At 38.6% G+C, this 21,915-nt stretch overlaps 1 protein-coding gene across 6 annotated transcripts in view; it reads right to left on the bottom strand.

Annotated features, from left to right (window-relative positions):
• enah (ENAH actin regulator) overlaps positions 1 to 21,915 on the bottom strand; it is a 166,372-nt gene that overhangs the window by 29,325 nt on the left and 115,132 nt on the right. For all 6 annotated transcript variants that reach the window (XM_040124785.1, XM_040124784.1, XM_040124786.1 and 3 more), the window contains exon 4: positions 21,177 to 21,249. In XM_040124785.1, coding sequence (XP_039980719.1) covers positions 21,177 to 21,249 — 73 coding nt within the window. The remainder of the gene's footprint in view (positions 1 to 21,176; positions 21,250 to 21,915) is intronic.

Here is a 21,915-nt window from a genome sequence, read left to right as displayed (position 1 = left end):
CTAACAGAAGACGAGCAAAAATCTTTGGGGAAATACGTAACGGAGAGGGAAATATTGGGGACAATAGCCCTAATGCGCAGTGGAAAATCCTCAATCCCAGATGAGTTTCCAGTGGAATGGTTTATAAAAATAAGCTCACTCCCTACCTGGTTAGAACCTATAACTATAGTTTCAACACGACTCACCATTTACCGTGAACATTGTCACTAGCCAAAATCTGTTTGATTTTGAATTTAAAAAAAACAACAAAGACCCCAAAGACCCAGTGTCTTACATGCCTTCATTGCTAACTAATGCAGAGGCAAAAATTTTGGTTAAGGTCTCGACTTTGAGGCTTGAACCACTAATATCAATATTAGTAAACCTGATCAAGCAGACTTTATTAAAGGTAGGAATTTCTTAAATAACTCTATTAAAGGAAGGCACTCCCTTAATAATATCAGGATGCTTCTGAACATACTACAGCTAGCCAGTGATAATGATGTACATGGTTTGGTGCTATCTCTGGACTCATTAAAAGCTTTTTATAGGGTTCCTTTTCTATGCCATGGAAACATTTAAAGTAGGTGCAGAATTCATTGATTGGATGAAATTGCTGTATTTGTCCCCTTCAAATAGCTGTTATTATTCATTCCTACTGCTCAGATGCTTTTCCATTAGAATGTGGTGTCTGTTTGCATTGGCTATTGAGCCCTTAGTTCCACTGGCCCACTTCTGTTTAATTTGTATATGCTCCCACTTGGGTCAATCATTCAGAAAAACAATATTCACATATCACTTATATGATGATGAAACACAGCTATACATGTTTCTGCCAACAACCTTAGCACAGTCAACCTCATCCACTGCATTGCTGATATCAAATATTAGATGGCAAAAGTGTTTTTTTTTTTTTTTACAGCAAAATGAGAATACAGAAATTATTTTAGTAACTTGTATGTCATTTTGGATCTTTATCTTAACTTCCAGAAGAACATATCTAATATCTCCAAGACTGCCTTTTATCACCTTAGAAATATAACAAATGTTAGATACTTCCTGTCTCAGCGAGATTCTGAAAAGCTGGTTCATGCATTTATTTCTGGTAGACTAGATTACTGTAATGCACTTTTTACTGGACTGACAAAACAAGTGTTAAATAAACCAAAGAAAAAGAATAGAAGTGAGAAAAAAAAAAACAGAAAAAAAACAACACACCAATGTGTTCCAACGAAAAGGTTGGAAGACATCACTGTTTTAACTTCTCTTCACTAAAGCAAAGAATTGATTTTAAAATACTTCTTTTTTTTTTTAATCTATGAATGGCTTAGCTCCTCTGTACGTTGTTGACATGCTCACTGAGTACACAAAGGATAGATCCCTTAGATCATCAAGCAAAGGTCTCCTCATTATACCTAGAATAAATTCTAAATCAGTTTATGGTGCCTTCAGTCATTATGGTCCTACTCTCTGAAATTCTCCACCACATGAGCTCAGGTCTGCTACAACAATATGTTCTTTTAAAAGCAAACTAAAAAACATATCTTTTTGCAAACTTTGAGGTGGATGTAAAGTATGTTGTCAACAGGTCAAACTTCTATTTGTATCATTATTATTCTCTTTTATTGATAATAGTAGTAATACCTTCTTCTCTGTTTTTGTCATGTATGATCTTTGCCTATTTTTTGCTTTTTACCTTGAAGCATACTGAGTCTGTATGAAATGTGCTCAATAAATAAACTTGACTTAGCAGAGCTTATTAGAACTACCTCAGTGATAAGGGGCTTTAATGTAAAAGTTACAGTACATTAAATTTCTCTTTGTGCAGACAAAAGTCCTGCTGTATTTAGTCAAGATACATACTACCACCTAAGGAGATAACATACCTTGTAATAAGAATTGGTCCCTCTGCTTTAAAAAACTGGTTAAGCTTGATATTTAATACATCACAGTGCACATTAAGGAAAACTTGGATAGGTGGGGAACCCTTCCTGTCTCCTTGTTTGGCAGGATAAGTGTGCTCAAAATGTATATATTAACTAGGTTGTCGTACCCCATACAGATGTTGCCAAACTCAATTCCCAGGAAATGTTTACACAATCAATTTGGCAGGGTAAATGTTATAGCTTCTAAAGAATATTACAGCTAAAGTTAACAGTTCCATGAACAACACTAAATTAACACAAATACTCTTATATCGCAATAAAGACTATTCTAAAATTCTGGATTTCTAAGGACATCCCTGCAATGGACAATTGGTATAAGGAGGTACTGAGAGTACTCCCCCTGAAAAAAATCCTACACCCTCCATGACAATGTCAAGGGATTTATTAAGATATAGCAACCAGTCTTGGACATGGTGGACCCCTCTGGATTGGACTTCGTTCTACCTAATTAACAACATTGTACCTTTTACTTTGAATGTAATTACAGCGGCATGAAAAAGTTTGGGCATCCTTGGTCAAAATTTCTGTTCTGTGAATAGTTAAGTAAGTAGAAGTGAACTGATCTCCAAAAGGCATAAAGTTAAAGGTGATAATTTTACTATACATTTTAAGCATGACTAGTGTATAATTTTTGTCTTGTAAATGTTTAGAGTAAAAAAAAGGAAAGGAGCACCATACAGAAGTTTGGTCATCCAAAGAGATTTGAACTTTCAGATAACTTTTACCAAGGTTTTAGACCTTAACTAGCTTGTTAGGGCTATGGCTTTTTACAATAATCGTTAGGAAACGCCAAGTGATGTAAATTTCAAAGCTTCATAAATATTCTGCCTAGCACTCTGAAAATTAAAATAATTGATGCCCACAAAGCAGGAGAAGACTATAAGAAGATAGCAAAGCGTTTTCAGGTAGTCACTCATCACTCAGTTCGTAATGTTATTAAGAAATGGCAGTTAACAGGAATGGTAGAGGTCAAGTTGAGGTATACCTAGAAAACTTTCAGAGAAAACTGCTCATAGGACTGCTAGAAAGGAAAATCAAGACCCCTGTTTGCCTGCAAAAGACCTTTAAAAAGATCCAGCAGACTCTGGAGTGGTGGTGCATTGTTTTCCTGTGCAGCTACACCTGCATAAATATGACCTTCATGGAATACTCATCAGAAGAATACCTTTCCTGCATCCTCACCACAAACTTTAGTGTCAGGAGTCTGCAAAGGAGCCTCTAAACAAGCCTGATGCATTGATGCAAGTCCAGTGGACTGATGAATATAAAATAGAACTTTCTGGCTACAATGTGCAAAGGTATATTTTGTGAAAAGGGTCCAGAATTTCATGAAAAGAACACCTCTCCAACTGTTAAGCATGGGGGTGTATCAATCATACCTTGGGCTTTGTATTGAAGCCAGTGGCACAGGGAACACATTTCACTGGTACAGGGAAGAATTGATTCAATTAAATACCAGCAAATTCTGGGAGCAAGCATCACACCGCCCCTAAAAAAGCTGAAGATGAAAAGAGGATGGCTTCTACAACAGGATAATGATCCTAAACACACCTCAAAATCCACAAACTCAAGAGGTGTAAGCTGAAGGTTTTGCCATGGCCCTCATAATCCACTGACCTAAACACCATCAAAAATCTGTTGATAAACCTCAAAAGAGCAGTGCATGCAAGACAGCCCAAGAATCTCACCAAACTAGAAGCCTTTAAGAAGGAAATCCCCCAAAATATAATTGAAAGATTCTTAGCTGGCTACAAAAAAAGCGTTTACAAGCTGTTATACTTGCCAAAGGGGGTGATACTAAGTACTAACCATGCAGGGGGCCCAAACTTTTGTTTAGGGCCCTTTTCATTTTTTGTTTTTTTTTTTTATGTAAAAGATGGAAATAAAAAAAGTAATCTTGCTTAAAATATTGAAGAAATGTGTCATCTTTTACTCTTTATAATGCCTTTTGGAGATCAGTTCATCTTTTACTCAGTATATGATTCAGAGTAACAGAAATTATGACCAGGGTTGCCTGAATTTTGTCATGCCACTGTGTGTCAGAATGCTGGTGTGTGTGTGTCTGTGTGTGTTTTTTATTTTTTCTGCAGCAGCGACAGCTGTGGCCAGAGGTATTATGTTTGCTGATTCTCATGTATTATCATGAACACGATATTTCAGGAATGCGGTGAGGGAATTTCTTCAAATTTGGCACAAATTTCATTTGGACATAAACGAACTGATAGATTTTGGAGGTCAAAGGTCAAAAGTTAAGGTCACTGTGACCTTACGTCCTTCCCATTCTCATGAACGCCTCTCAGGAACGCCTTGAGGGAATTTCTTCAAATTTGGCCCAAAAATGCATTTTCACTCAAGGATGGATTGATTAGCTTTTTGTCATCAAAGGACAAGATCACTGTGACAGCACAAAATATTTTTCTGGGCATAATTCAAGAATTCATACACTAATTATGATAAAATACACTTAATACCTTTTATTAGATTCCCTCAAAGTTTTCACTACACATATGAGTTTTGAAAGACATGGAGTTAAACTGCAAGTTGACTGGTTTGCAGAGGCATACAGTTGTGAGGTGGCTATTCTTTTTTGGATTATGTTTGTAAATATGTGACTCCTGCTTTTTTTGTGATTTGTTAAAGTATTTCAAAAACTATGAAAAACATGATTTTGTACATATTTGGAACTGGAAGTTTATGTAAGGACCTCAATGAGAAATAAAACCCCAAAGAAACTCATAAAAATACTGCAGAGTATTTACATGATGTACTCTTCCATACTCACATTGACAGTTCTAGAAGCGTCTTGTATATGTATAAATGGAAGGGTACACATGTTGTGCTTCATCACAATGATTGACAGAAAGCATGAAAGATTCTTATGAACAAAGAACTATTACAGGGAGAGAGTATGTGTTTGGTGTGAATGGGGGAACCAGTGAGAGTAAAAAAAAAAATCCCAAAAAGGTGAGAACTTTTGTGGGAGGTTGTAATCTGTCAGGTTCAAACACATACAAGGTTCCCTGGAACTGGAAAGCTTCAGCTGTCTTGTCACATTCGATGATCTATTTGGTCATAAATTGCATTGGCTGTAAAAGAGTGAGCATTACATTCATAAATTACAAAAGCAAGGAGAGAGATGGTGGGAACTGGAGCTACATGCCAACATGCTCTCTCTCTCTCTCTCTCTCTCTCTCTCCCTCACACACACAAACACACACACAAACAAACACATAGACACACGCACTAAAAATAACACATTAAATCAAATACTGTCACGTCATATTCTGGACCTGCAGGTCACGCACATACACACACACACACACACACACACACACACACACACACACACACACACACACACACACACACACACACACACACACACACACACACACACACACACACACACACACACACACACACACACACACACACACACACACACACACACACAAACACACACACAGAAACACAAAGCTGGGAATAGCTGTTCCTGTGCATCAGGCTGCTGTGAGAAACCTTCCCTCTTACTCTAAATCATTCTACAACAGACAACCAAACATGTCAAATACATACATCACCTGTCCTTCTCCAAATCAATTAAATCAGGTGACCTCACTTAGTTAGACCAGGAAAGCTTGACAGGTTCAAAGCAGATTTCGAATCATAAATTTGGCATAATGATTTTTTTTTAGACTCTATAAAGTTGGCATTAGATCACCAATGAGAGCCTGCTTATCGACAGGACTGGGGATTTAACCTTATTTCTTTCTAAGTAACAACTTAACTTTTCTAACTTCAGATGCTTTTTATATTCGGCAAAATTCTTCATCACTCATGCATTGAGCAGCTTGGCATATTTTGCCAAATGAAAAAAAGATAAAACTTGTTTATTATTCTTGAAACTATGGTATCAACAAAAGTATTTTATTGGTATTGGTGCTGAAATTCAGCAACAACAAAAAAATGCTTTCATATAGTGATAGAAAAAATACAGACATAAAATGGCACCCTTTTGATTAATTTAATTGCACTTCTAAAGATATTCTAAATTCTGGACTTAAAATTCAGGGGTGCCAATAATTTCAACCAGGACTGCATCTGCTCCACAGGATTATTCAAATAAGATGCAAAGGAAAAGTGGGAAGGAGATTTTTAAAAATTCTTTCTTTATGTCTGATACACCTCAGTCTCCCTTAGTCCCATTTTCTCTTTTTACTGGAATGAGTGTAGAATGGGATTCTTCCCTTCTAAGACTATCTTCTTTTTCCATCAATAGAGTGAAAGAACACCAAATAATGGATAGAAAATCAGAAAGGATAACAAAGAAAGAAAATAAAAGGTGAAAGGAAGAGAGGAGAAAAGAACGAACCTTCGAAATTATACACGGCAGGACTGATTTTCCATATAAAAAATTAAAAATAGAAAATTGAATTAAATTTTTTACAACTGTATTTTTCATTTATCATATCAATGTATAATTAAAATTTTGGTCTTTTAAATTTCAGTCTATGAAATGTTTGGTAGCAAAATAGAAAATAAAAAATTAGAAATTAGAATACTTTTATTTCAATTCAGACATACATATTATACACAAGCTAAGGCATTTTTTATAGTATAGTTCATTTTTTATATGGAAATCAAAATGATAAGCATTACACACATACATATACATAAATATATATACGTATACACACACACACACACACACACACACACACACACACACACACACACACACACACACACACACATATATATATATATATATACATATAAACACACATATACATACATATATATATATACACACACATGCATATACACCTATATATACATACATACATACATACATATATATACACACACATTCATATACATACATACATACATACATATATACAGATACATATATATACACACACATATACATATACATACATATACATACATACATATATAAACATACATACATAGATACATACATATATACGTATGTATATATGTGTGTATATATATATACACACACATATATACATACATACATACATACATACTTAGAGACTACTGAGCTTTTTGAGAGCAAACTATAAACAGCCAAGGAGCTTCAGCTGTCATAACTCATATCCAGTGTTTAAACTAGTGCTTTAACATCATTAAATTACTACAGTATGACAAATGAATGGTTAAATGTGACCATAGTGTTTCTCTCAACATGTGACATTCACCTGTTCATACAAAAAAACACCAGGTATCTCATTTCAAGTGCTTGCAACAACACTGAGCAAATTAGGGGCTTTACTAACATCAGAAGTTGTCCCAAGAAAACCAATGTGTGTTTGAGAAATAATTCAGGTTTCTTAAGGTATTAGTTGCTTCATTATATGCGTAAATTACTCCTCAAAACATGTGTAGAATATATTATTTTAATTTTAACAAACATCCAAATATAGAGAGAAACATTATTTGTCCTGTGAAATCCACCTATTTTCATTAAAGCAGGGGGGCAAAGCAGCTATGTACCAATAAACAATTAATTTTATTTTCTCAATGATGTGGATTTACAGTTTCTGTCATTGCATTGTTAATGTTTAAAATATAGTAACAACAGATGCTGAGACTTTATTTCAAATTCAAATAGCATTTTGAGAACTTTGGAGATTATTGATGGGTATTCTGTTATTTGGAAATGAAAGAGAATTTGAGATTTTTTCAGCACTGGTGGAGATTTGCACTCTCTGAATCAGTAATTGTCAAAGTGGGCTTCACGGACCACTAGGAGGTTCTTGAGAGGATTCAAGCGGGTCCAAATAATAATTGGGAACAGGTGAATTTCAATATCAGAGTATTCAATTTCTTCAATTTCAGAGTATATAACAATGACTATACCAATCACAGGTTTAATGTCTAAATGTAACTATTTTTATCGGGTGCACAGTGAAAACATATGGAACTTAAGCTCCCATATACAGTAGGTGATCTGGTACAGGCATTGAAGATATACATGTCCACTCTGCTGACTTCTTTGACTATAACTTATTTGCACTGTTATTTTATAAATATTTCAGAGCTAAAGTGTGTCATGACTAACCAGCCTTCAAGTTTACAGACATTTTGGTAGAAAAGAAAACTGAACAACAAGCTAGTACTCAGTCAATGTGCTAACAAGATGGTGACAGAAGCAGAGTCAGTGACTACGAGCAACACTGGTTAAAGAACATAAAAGTTTAGAAAAATTTATGACAGAAGAATTCACTTCTTCAATAAAAGAATCTCCAGCTCCAGTTCAAAGTTCCTTTGATGCCCATGGGGCAACTTAGACAAATAATATTATCACTATCTCAACCATGGAAATGGCCTTAAATAACAAAAGCTATTATGGCATCATACAGCAAGAGAAAGAAGTTGATTCATTGGTGAGTAAACTAACTGTTGTGTCTGAGGAGAAGACGGTAGCTCAAGGTGCTGTGCTTTCCTTAGACTTCGTGTGGTTGCTTTGGTGGTCATTACAGCTGAGGCTGTTCTTTAAAGCCTCCTAGAAGAAGCGAACATGTTGCATTTCACCATGCTGTACAGGGACATTTCCACAGCAGACATGGCTGACCTGTTACCTTTTAGTCCGCTTAACATCTAAGTTACCCTGTCGTTTGTTTTCAGAGGGACTTTTGCTGTAGGAGCAAATTCCAACAATATCTGAAAGATATCTGAACTAACAGAGTGACTGTAATTTGTGTCGTGCATTGCCTCTTTTTTTCTCATCACACCCAGTGGTCAAGATGGTGTACTTGCTGAATTTGTCCTAATTAGAGTAGAGCGGCAACCCCAGCTGTCATTGCGCTGTTGTGTCCTATGTTGTTGTTAAATGACTGCAGGTTCGTCCTTTTTTCCAAAGTGCGATATAGACTAGTGCACCACCAATGACACACACACACACACACACACACACACACACACACACACACACACGCGCACACACACACACACACACACACACACACACACACACACACACACACACACACACACACACACACGCACACACACACACACACACACACGAGATGTGTTTGAGATCAGTGTCTCTGTGTGGGGAAATTGTGTGCCTGTGCAGGTTTGGCACAATTTTCGGATTCTCAGTAGCTTAGAGGAGCCCATGGTTGTTGGTGTTTCCACAGGGTTTGAAAAATCAGAGAATTTATCAAGCTCAGGAATTGTCATCAGCTGACAATTCTTAATGGTAATTCTTGAGTTGCCTTACAAGTCTTAATGAGCCAATAAAGGCAATGAAGAAGTTAATAAAGTTCTGAGACTTTTGTAAGTAGGGTTTACACATGCCAAAATTACGGTTTAATTTTTTGTATTTTTTTAAGTTCATGAAATAAAAAGTAATTGTGCATTGACATTTAAAGAAGGGCTCATTTTAATGTCTGTTTGCTACTGGGGTTGAATTTACTTCTTTTCACTTCAAAACTCAACAAAATATGTAATTTGCGGAATGTCCAAACTTTTGCATACCACTGTATATCAGTCAAATTCAGAGTATGAAGACGCCTTCTTTAGTCTCAAATAAACTGTCAATATAGCAAATGAGCATTGTGTATTGTGTTTAAAGCTCTGACAAAGACTTTTTATTTGACTGAGTTTTTAATTTAAAAATTCAACTTGAATAAAATTTTACTTGGCTGCCTTTCTTGCTAGTATACCAAATGTTACTAAATGTCACTATAATAAAAATGCAAACAATTTAATTTAAGTTAAAGCTAAGACTCAGCACTTTAATGTAGTTTCCATTATTATGCTTCAAATTGAATGTGCTGAAGCTCGGAGCTTGAAGAACAAAAAAATGTGTGACTGTCCAAATATTTACAGTATGGACTGTACTATTGACAATGAGCATTGTGTTTTATAATTTGAGCATTTCATCACTTCCAAGTGAGCAGTCTAATGACTCCCACATCCCATCTACACTGTCTACATACTTCTTGCCTCTGACGGGTGAATCTAAAGCAGGTTTCTCTTCTCTCCTTGTCCCTCTCTGCTTTTCAGGGGAAAGTCACAGGATTCAGAGTCATGAAAAGCCTCCTGCAGCGTTTAACTGGCATCTCACTAGCACCATGACAAAAGGGAAACCAGGGAAACCGTTGCTAAGGGGAGTGTGGGCAGTGGCCTGAATCCCCGCATGCACATACATGCACTTGCACACATATTACTTTACTCTTTGCAATAACTTACTATGACTAAGTTCAAGACTGTGTGATTAAGAGTCAGGGAGGATTTGGGGTAATATTAGGAACATCAAAACAGTTATTCTTGAAATTAAGAGCCAGGAAAAATGAAGGAGGACAGCTGAATAGGAAAAATGCAAATAATGTTACAATAGGATCTGCAGTCACAGGGTATGAAGATCAAAGGTTTGCAGGGGCATTTAGTACTGGTTAATTGTTTAATTTTAATAGTTACTAGTTTATTCATTAGAAACCAAATGATCAAAAGCATCTAAAAAACTGTTTATTCTGCAGTGGAGATAAACCTGAGGGATTTATCCAGACAGAAAGTAAGAATGTAGCAGGATCAGTTTTAAATACACCATAATGTTCAGCTAGTCTTGTCTGACAAGTGTCACTGTAGTCACAGCCTGGAGCCACTTCCATGCTGCTCTGTTAGCTGCTACCCTCCCTTTTCCACCATCAACCCACCACAGACTCTTGAATAGAGATATACCCACTGTTTCCAACAGCCACACTTATCCAGAAATCCTCGTGGCCATGGTGCACACCACACTCTCCATGTTCAAATGATGTAATTTGATGTCATCAAATTGCTTGTTTTGAAGAATCCAAAAACTAAAGATATCACTTTTTTCCACTCTTAACACCTCTTCAAATGAAACAGTATCTACTTGTGACCCACTCATTTTAATACTTTTTAAGGGCCCAAAGAGGTAAAACTGTCGTATATTTCTCAAAAAACTTCAGAGATTTTTGATAAAAATTCAAACTTGTGTAGACAATTTCTGTTTTTTCTTCTTGATCCCATTAAGCATCTCAAGAACCCCTCAATTTTTACATTTTTCCTGTAATCCATTGGAAGGTTCACAATTCTCTGGTTGGAGAAAATCCTCACAATTGTGAAGCTGGAAATAGAGAATGATTGCCATTTTTGCTTGAAAAATTACATAACAATTACTCAATTGTCAAAAAAGTTGCTGATAATTTTTCCTGCAAATCAACTCATTGCCTAATCGACTAATTATTTCAGCTCTAGAAGATTTTGACCTGATGATGAGGATGCTAGATGAAACGTACAAAATTTCATAGCAATTAACCTAAGAGTTGATGAGATACTTCAGTGTGGACCAAAGTATTGCACTGAGTGACACTGCGCCATCCCTAGAGCCACACCACTGACATGGAAAATAAAGTGGACTTAAGACCCATTTTAAAAAAATCTATCTATCTATATATAAACCATTAACCATTAAATATTTCAGTCTTTTATACTGAAATATTTCTTTTTGTGATTTTGTTTAAAGAGATCTATTTTATTTTATGTGAATAATATGTCACATTCTGTATTTGCTGCTTTGCCACAAGTGACAACTGTGCTAAATCTCTAGGGACAGTGAAGTCTGTTGAGATCTGATGGCCAACTACTAAGCAGCATGCCTGATTGGCTCACATAACCATGAAATGTTGAAAAATTGAACAAATGGACCCACTCAAGTCAGGATCAAGTCCAAGTGTGCAACATATACACACTCCATATACATATACACACAAATGCGCCCACACACACACTCCTTGTGTCAGGTGTCCCACTAACATAACATGGTGTGCGTGTGTGTGTGTATGCGTTTTTGTTACCACTTTGGGACCTTTTCCGGTACCTTTTCGGGACCAGTAGTCCTCATGGGGACCAAATCCCAGTCCTAATGAGGCAAAACGTCATTTCTGAGGGCCTGATTAAGGTTAGGGGTAAGGTGTGAAATGAGGTTAGGTTAAGGTTAGGGTTAGGCTGTCCAAAACAAGGATAGCTGTGCAAACTCGTGTGTGTGTGTCTTCATTTCCAAAACTGTTACTGTCATTTGAGAATATGTTCAGATGTCAACATGCTTTCATGAAGATATGCTCAACATGTTGCTGTCAGTAGCTGCTAATGTTTTCATTCTCTGAGTGTTAAATACAAGCAGCTAAATGCTAACAGAAGTCTCACACACATATTCACATTTTTTTCCTCTACCTCTATTTCCTCTATTTCTTCATCCTCACTTTCATTCAAGATGATGCAACACATTTTCTCTGTCTCCCAACACATACTCCCTCACTCCCACGCAACACAGAGTTATTTATACCACAGCCTATTATTTCCAGCTCATGTCTTTTTAACCTGAGGGTAGCACCAAGCATTTCTGATCAGAGGTTAAGATTTTACACTGTAAAAAGGGAATTATCATAGGATGGATGAATGGAAGATGAATGAATCAATAAATAAAAACTAGCATAATACATTCTCTCTGTAATTTGACAAAATCTATGCTTTGTGAGTGAGTATGTTTATATGTACTTATGACCGTGTCTTGAAGTTACTGCCTCAGTTGTTAGTAGAGCACTAATAAAGTTCTTTACTACTTTTGGGTTACTGCGTGTGGTACAAAGTCATCAGGAAACAAACTTCCTGTGTAAAACCTTTAAACATACCCTGCAGTCTCTAGCATTTCACACTCAGTGAGTAGCGCTTACCATCCTGAATCACAGGATGCACTAGAGTGCTGGCACCATCTGAAGTATATCTTGCAAAAGTACTGCTATGAGACAGGATACGATTGGGATGAGGGTCTGCCATTCATGGTTTTTGCCATACATGACGCAAAACAGGAGTCGCTTGGGTTCAGTTCAGCAGAACTTGTGTTTGGTCACAATGTGCGTGGCTCATTGAAGGTGTTAAAGTAACAGTTTATGTCTGGTGCCTCCTCTGAAACTAATTGTTTCACAGTGCAGAGTGCAGTTGAATAATGCAACTTCCTTGGTGAGGGAGGCTCTCTCCTCGCAGGGGAGCAAGAAGAAGTGGTTTGACCGTAAAGCAGTGGCGCGTCGGTTTCATCCCAGTGATCAAGTGCTTGTGTTGTTGCAAGTGCCTGGGTCTGCCCTCACAGCTTGATTTCTTGGCCCGTATGTGGTGGAACAGCAGGTTTCTGATAGAGATTATATCATCCTCCGTAGGAGGAAGACACGGTTATGTCATGTTAACATGCTTAAGCCTTTCTTCCCCAGAGGCACTTCTCTGGTGAAACACAAAAGCTTTGAGATGTCTGCTTCGTTGGTGTGTGCAGATACTGCAGCTGATGATGGACTCAACACATCGCCTGGTGGCCAACAGAGTGGTAGGTTAACCAACTCTGAGTATCTGTCGGATGCTGACTGCCATCTGTTGTACCTCCCTGATGAACAGCGGAGTGATGTACTCAATCTGCTTCACTTGTTTCCCACTTTGTTTGGTGATGTGCCATTTCGTACTAATGTCTTACAGCATGACATTGATGTGGTTAGTGCTGCTCCTATCAAACAGCATGCCTAGCACTGCTCCGTTGAGTAACGTCAGGTCATGAAAACTCATCATCTGGTTAAAAACGGGTTAGCTATGCCTAGTCATAGCCCATGGAGTTTCCTGTGTCTGTTGGCTCCTAAAGCTGATGGGACACCCCACTTCTGCACCAACTTCAGGAAAGTTAATACAATGACAGTGTCCAATTCTTTCCCATTGCATGGAAATGGGAAATCCATTGAATGGATAGAATCGGTCCGGCTACCTTCATCACAAAACTAGATAACCTAAAAGTATTGGCAGGTTACATAGCCCCCCAGAGCATCAGACATCTCAGCTTTTGTGACCCCCAATCACTTCATGCAATGATGGCCTTTGGCTTAACAAATGCTCATGCTACATTCCAGCGCTTGATGTACAAGGTTTTGGGTGACATTCCCCGCTGCAGTGTATATCTTGATGACATAGTGGTGTACTCTAGTGATTGGTTGGACCATGTTTCCTGTCTGAGGACAGTGTTCCAGCGGCTTGCTGGTGCAAACCTGACTCTTAATCACTCTTAAGAGTGAGTCTGGCAGGGCCATTGTTACTTACTTGGGTAAACAAGTTCGTCATGGGCAAGTCCATTTGGTGGAGGCCAAAATCACTGCTGTGTTGACCTATGCCGCTCCTGCCACTAGGTGTGAACTTCGCCATTTTCTGGGCCTGACGGGTTTCTAATGGTGTTTTTGCAAAAACTTCTCAATGGTAGTTGCACCCCTCACCACTTTGTGTAGCCCTAAGGTTCCTTTGTGTGGACTGCTGAGTGTCAGCACTCTTCTGAAAGCGGCCAAGTCTCTCCTTTGTAATGCCCTGTCCTAGCCGCCCCTGACTTCTCCCTTCCTTTTAAGTTGGAGGTTGACACCTAGTTCCTCTGGAGCTGGTGCTGTGCTACTGCAGGATGATGCGGATAGTTTACCTCACCCCGTGTGTTTCTTCTCTGCTAAGTTCAACCGCCATCAGCTGAATAACTCAACCATTGAGAAAGAAAGCCTGGCCATGTTCCTCACCTTGCAGCATTTCCAGATGTACGTGGGTTCCAGTGCACTACCAGTCACTTTGTACACCGACCATACTCCCCTTGTTTTTTTGGCCCAAATGTACAACCACAACCAATGGCTAATGTGTTGGGCTTTGTTGGCACAGGGTTACAATATTCAAATTAAACACAAAAAGGGGCTGATGCACTGTCCCGTGGATGAAATACCTGGAACTGTTCATGGTGAGTGACTAGTGAGAATGTGATTTTTATTTTGATTATGCATACTCACCACATAAACCTACTCTCAACTGTAAATGGTACTGATATTGTATTGTTTGTTTTTTAAAGTATGTAACACTTTCTATTGAACAAACTGGGGTTTGCTTTTCATGGGAGGGATGGTTACAGCCCTAATGCCACGGATTGTTTGTTTTTGTGTTGCTCTCCTTTCTCCTTTGCCTCATGTACCGCCCCTGCCTTACGTTGTGTTTTGCATATTAAAACACAACCAAACTTTGTTTTGCAGCAATCCATAGAATTTAGCAGTGTTAAAAAAAGGAAAATAAGCTTATCTATACAAATATATATATGTATGACTAAACATGTAAAAATTACCATAAATAAATACATAGTCAGTCTATGGGTTCAGGCTAGGGTTCAGCTGCTTGTCCATAGCTCTAGGGAAAAAGCTATTTCTCAGGCTGTTGGTTCTTGTGCATATGGTTCTAAGCTTTCCTGAGGGGAGGGTGGAGAACAGGGAGTGTCTGGGGTGTGAGGGGTCTCTCATGATCTTAGAGGCATGTTTGTGGATGTCTATCAGGTCTAGAAGTGGGGAGTCGACAATCCAATAAGCTGTTTTGACTATCTGCTGCACGTCTTTCCTGTCCACTGCGGTACGATTAGAGTACCAGACTGTACATCTGTACTGTATGTCAGGATACTCTCTATAGTGCAGCAGTAAAACTTTATTAACAATTTTTAGGGGAGTCTGTTGTGCCTCAAGGTCCTCAGAAACAAGAGGCATTTTCAGGCTTTTATGACTAGGCAGGAAATGTTCAGGCCCCAGGTCAGGTCCTCAGTTAGATGATTCCCAGGAACTTGAAACTGGCAACCCATTCAACTTCCTTCCCATTGATGTACAGTTCAGTGTGCTGTGTTTTTTTTTTCTTTTCCTGATAAGTTCTTTAGTCTTTGTTGTGTTGAGGTTCAGGTAATTTTCCTTGCACCATGCCGACAGTATCTCAACCTCCTCTCTGTATGAAGTTTCATTATTATTTGATAGCAGACACAGTGTGTTCATGTCATCTTTGAATTTGATTAAAGAATTGGAACTGTGGGTGGAAGTGCAGTCATGAGTTTAAAGAGAATAGAGGAGTGGACTGAGGACACAACCTTGGGTGATGCCAGTGTTGCGAATGATGGTGGAGGATGTGTGATTGCCCAACCTGATATGCTGGGGTCTGTTGGTTAAAAAGTCCTCGATCCACAGGCAGACAGGGGTTGCTAAATTTAGTGTCAGCAGTTTGTTGACCAGTTTGTCCAGGCTGATGGAATTGAATGCCGAGCTGAAGTTGACAAACAGCATCCTGACGTAGGTGTTGGGGTTCTCTAGGTGGGTAAGAGCTGTGTGTGAATGAGATGGCTTCATCTGTGGAACTGTTGGCCTTGTAGGCAAAGTGCTGTTAGTCTTGATCAGGGGGTTTGCAGGCCTTGATGTGGGCCAACACCAGTCTCTCAAAACATTTCATGATTACTGGTGTGAGGAAAACCGGTCGGTAATCATTCAGGCTACTGACTGCTGAGGTTTTGGGTACAGGGATGATGGTGGTGGTTTTCAGACAGGTAGGAACTGTGGCTTGTTTTAGTGAGAGGTTAAAAATGTTTGTGAAAACTGCAGCAAGTTGGTCAGCACATGCCTTCAAAAAATGGCCTGGAACACTATCAGGTCCAGCTGCCTTGTTGTTGTCGATGTTGTGTAGAGCCCTCTTGACCTGATAGGGCTGGGGTGTGATTGGCTGGTCACTCTCTGGATGGGTGGTGATTATGGCTGGTCCCTTGTTGGAGCTGTCCTCAAAGCAGGCAAAGAATGTGTTGAGCTGGTCTGGGAGGGAGGTGTCAGTTGACTGGGGGGAGGGGTCTCCTGATCTGAGTGCAGCATCCGGGACTCTGAGCAGCACTTGCACACTCTGGTTGAACCAGGATTTCTGGTTGGGAAACACTCTTATTTTTTTGGTTGTAATCACATTATCGATGCAGAAGTTGATGTATAATAATACTGTGGAGGTGTGGTGCTCAACATCTGAGTGTTCAAAGAGCCCCCACATGGTATCCTCAAAACAGTCTTGTAGTGATGATGAGACTTCCTGAGTCCAGATCTGCACTGTCTTTGTCAGGGGTTTGGCTCTGCTGATGAGGGGATATGTAGGCTAGGGTAAGAAACAGGGACAGATGGTCAAACTGTCCAAGATGAGGGGATGGGTGAGTCCTGTAGGCTCCAGGGAAATCTGTATACACTTGGTCCAGTGTTTTGCCTTTCCTTGTTTAATGTCAATGGTCTTGTAAAATTTCGCTAAAACAGTCTTAAGATTGGAATATATTCAAGCCTTAGGCACACAGAGAAGACCTGGTGTCTTGGTTACCATTAGCTTGCTAGGCTTTGTGAAACTGATGTATAGTAGCTTGTAAGTAAAGCAACAGCACTTCACTGTACGGTGAAGGCAGTCGGATAATTGGAGTCAGAAACCTCAGCAAACTAGCACCCAGTGACAGAGGTGTCCTCTCCTGATGACAGTTAACCTAGTTAACCTTGAGATACAGGCAAGAATAGCTTGGCTTCTGAAGCGAGAAAATGTGTTTGAAGGATGAATGAAGCTCCTTTGAAGATAGGTTGTGGCAGAGGTTCTCAACACAGATATTATGACTGCCAGCCACTCAGCCAGATCTGACTGGCTGACGTGGAACAAGTGCTACTATGAACACATGGAGGGGCGTAGCCCAGCTTGGAAGAGAACCTGGACAATGTTAAATCATATATAGAGGGAGGTGAATAACCACGTTTTTGATTTTCCGTGTAAACACGACCAACATAAAACTCAAAACCAGGATAATAGTGCATGTAAATGCACTCATTGCCCTTTAACCAATGTAGTGGACACAGTGTTTATATTTCAGTGCTATCTGATTAGTATAGCTGCCTCCAAATCCAGTTGATCTATTCAAATATCCTACAATTAATAAACATGTTGACTGCGTACTGTTTGGTCAGATGGTTAATAGAACAACTTAAAGGTCAGCCAAAGCTACAAAGTCATTTATGTCACAAATGTAAATCCATGCTTTGATGGCTGATGATTTAAAGCGTAATGAATACCATTTTTTAAATAGATGTTAGAGTGCAGATGCCTTTCTCAGTCTGTGAACTCCCATTAAACAATCCACAAATTGACTGGATTACTGACAGCAATGTACTGATTAGACACAGCCACTAAAAAATAACTGGGAATGGAGAATGGGCAGATATTGCCCTCTGTATCAGCAGATGACCTCAGTCACTGATCCACTCGCTGCCTGTCTGTCATCTGACAGACAGACAGGAGAGGGTGGAAACAGGAGGGAAGAGGGGCAAGGGAGGAAAAAAAACAAATGAAGCTAGAAAGAAACAAAAGGGTAAAAGTGAAAACCTAAAGGGGGCAGGAAGAAATATAAAAAAGTAATGGTGAAAAAGTGGAGGGAGATACAGATGGCAGGACAGGCAGGACAGATAACAGAATCGGTCACCTTGCAAGGTTCAAATGTGAAAGCATGTAGGCACACATACACACACAAACAGCAAGAGGCAATCGCTCAAAGATTTGGTAACATTCAAAGACTGTATCCAAAATCACTCCTTATTTACTATACAGTAAATTTACTGTCTGCCATTTTATTTGTGTGTCTGAATGCTGTGTGAAATTTATTCACTATATATTAAATTATTATTATTATTATTATTATTATTATTATTATTATTATTATTATTATATCATTATTTTCTATGAATCAATCACTTAAATAATTTCAACAAACTAATGTTGTGGCTGATCAGTGTATATCAGTAATAATGTGGAAGTGCCTGAAAATCAAGCATAAATGGATGCCTAGTTTCAGCCAAAGTGTGTTCTTAAATGTAAGCAAACCCTCATTCAGTGTAACATTGTCAGTTCATAATATTTTAACACTCACATGAACAACTTCATAATAACACTTGTCCAGTGACATCTACCATCCATCCCATATGATGTGAACACGACAACTGTCACTGATAATGCAAAACGATGACTATTCATTTCAAGTGTCAAAAAATATCAATTTACTGCCCACTGCAGAGTAAACTATAGAGTGAAGTGAATAAATGAACATTGGAGTGATTTCAGCAAAAGTTAATTTACACTTTTTTTTTAATTAAAAAAGAAAAAATTATTGCAGTTTGTAAGAATTTGAATTTGAATCTTCATCATTATCAATCGTCTTGATTTCTTCTGGAGACTTACTTCTATTGATTTAGATGTATTGACTTGATCCGTCCTCTTTTTTTTTTCTTTTAGATGTACAAATTAGTGACAAATTAAAAAATACATATTATTAAATACCTTAATAAGGTGTTGGGTCACCATGAGCCTCCAGAACAGCTTTAAGTCTTTGAAAATCTACCGGAAGGAAAGAACAGCATCCTTCCAAAACATATTCCCTCATTTAACGTTTTAATGAAGGTGTTGTGTCTAACACATCACTCCAAAATGTTAAATACGTGTTCAGCTGGACTGAGATCTGGATACAGTTACATGAATCACATAATTTCATACTTATACCATTCATTGAGCCCTCCCGCCCTGTATGGGAGCATCTGCATTCATTATGTACCTCCAAGCATTTATTCAAGGTTTTCCTTTAATTTGTCACCCATTCGTATATGGATGTATAAATTGGATCATTTGTCCATATCAAACTAACCATTTAGCATTCTTTCATGACATGATAGTGTGGTGTACAACAGCCGCCCTTTATCTTAACTGGTTACCAAATTAGTCGTTACTGTTTGGCTCATGTAACTGATACTAAAGTTACTAAAGTTTTTACATCTCTGTGTGTGGTAACGGATTGGGATCAGGGATGAGTGAATATAAAACGCTCCACCTTCTGCCATTTTATTCAAAATGTCCATGCCGTGCCTTTATCTGGCTGTAAAGCTGTCACTCTCTACCAACAGTTTTCTGAAGAGATTCAAGGTTGTGTGTAAGCATGAGGATACACGTCAATGTATGTCCATGTTCCTATGTTTGCATATAAGAGTATGTGTAAAGCATTCCATTCTAATTAAAGTTACAATATGCAAGTTCTGGAAATCAAGCTAGCACTAGCATGAGACTCAAAAGCAAACCACTCCGCTCCTCCCACCCCTTCCTTTCTTGCTCTGTTACGCTCCACCCAGCTCTTCACCTACATCGTCATTGTGTTTGCTGTCTCAGCTAAAGCAGGAATCATGTGCTCGCTAGCCCGTGAATCAGCCATAGCAATGTCTTTCAGCAGCTAATACTAGCTTGAAGCCCTGGTGCAAGAGGAGAACTGGACCAGAAACGCGTTGGCGTATTGATTGTCAGCTGTAAGCTCCCACCCCTGATATTGGCCTTCTCTGATTTCTTAGAAGGGCAAGGCTCAAAACTTTAGAAGGCAATATCTCTGTACTGCTCCAGGCTGTTCAATTAGTCAGGGTCACAGATGCATTGACAGCACCTCTCCACAGTAATATATGTTTTGGAGCATATTTCAAATAAAACTTTAGTAATACATAAGAATATTGGGGAAAAAATTACATATTGTAGCTTCAAATCATTCAACAAGCTTTTCTGATGAACAGGTTCTAAACCTTAGCTAACAACTGGCCTCCATTAATACAGCTGTGTGTGCGTGTGCATGTATGCAAGTTTTTATGTGTGGGTATAGCCGTTTCTCACATGAAAGTTGCCCTTTCACACATGTAACACACAACAGAAGATCGTCCATGTTATAGGCATTCTCACCTATTGGAAACATGTTTGGTTTAGTAGAGGGGTGGCGCCTGGATAGAGTGTGGAGGAGGCAGGATAGAAATGTCGTCAACACGTCAACTTGCTTGCTGTGAAATCTCTGGACAATGACCTTCTCTATTCACACATCGGCTCAATTGGATATTACACGGACTTAGCACTAGGGAGCTGGCAGGGTAAAGTCTGTTTAATGTCTGGTCCAACTGATTCAGACATTAGCGTTCTCACATACGGCTCCTCCAGGTAATGTGTAGATAAGTTGAGGGTTGCAGTACATGTGTGAAAGCACTACATGTGTGATGTGTTTTCTAGCTATCCACGAGTTGCATTATTACCTGAGGCAAAGACTGGCCTTGTATGAAGTAAAACAAATCTGAGTGTGTGGTTTTGTCAGACTCATTCATTCGAGTGCATGTGTGTATGAGTCTGTGTAAGACACTGGTAGATAGGTGGTGAAAAAAGAATTATTTATAAATTAATAACTGAGAAAAAGAAAAGAAATGTAAGATAAGGGAGAGATAGGAATGGAAGAAATAATGCTGCCTGGTGAAGAGCCTATTTCTTTTTTTAATCCAGAGACAATGTTAAAGTCTTTGTCTAAACTGTTGAGGTGTATGTGGTCCTTACCTTCTGTGCAGGTCCATCTCCTCTGGTGTGGGGCCATTCTGAACCTGTGGGCCCTGTCTGGGCAATGTGGGGCCTGTTTAGGGTGACACACACAGACAGCTCCTGTTAGACAGCTCCCGTTAAACCTTTATCTGGCATTATCATCACTCAGACTGACACACATCTCCCTCTATACTTTCTTAATAAACAAATTACACAAACACTGAAAAAAATGTAATCATATACAAATTTTAAATTGACAAAATATTGTGCTACAAGACACTTACAGGCTATTGTCAAACTGATTAAAATTCATACATAAGTTGTATGCAGCCATCAGTAGTAATGAACTGTATTTTAAAACCTCAGGTCAGAGAAGAAACAAGAGGATTCTGCTTGTTTTAATGGCAACACAGTATTGAATTCTACCTTCATGTCCTCTGAAGTCACCTTTCATTTATGTGTTTTGTTTTTTCAGAGACAAACTATAGAACAGCAGCGGAGCAGTTTTTTTCCACAGGTTTTTCCTTTTGCTAAAGACCTGAAATAAAATAGGTAACTGGTGTTTGACTGGAGCACAGCTTGAGTCAAAAACAGTGTTAGTTGGACACATCACCTGGTGTGAAAAGTGAACCTGTGAGTCATGAGTCTCTAAGTAACCACTAGACCAACATGGTACCTTGTCAGATGCTGTAAGATTATTTGCAATGGTGGAGAGAAGTATTTCCTTCAGTAAAAGTATCAATAACATAAGGCAAGA

This window comes from Xiphias gladius, chromosome 4 (assembly GCF_016859285.1).
Source record: "Xiphias gladius isolate SHS-SW01 ecotype Sanya breed wild chromosome 4, ASM1685928v1, whole genome shotgun sequence".
Taxonomy (NCBI): Eukaryota; Metazoa; Chordata; class Actinopteri; order Istiophoriformes; family Xiphiidae; genus Xiphias; species Xiphias gladius.
Note: the sequence above shows the minus strand (reverse complement) of the source record. Positions and strands in the feature narration are given on the sequence as shown.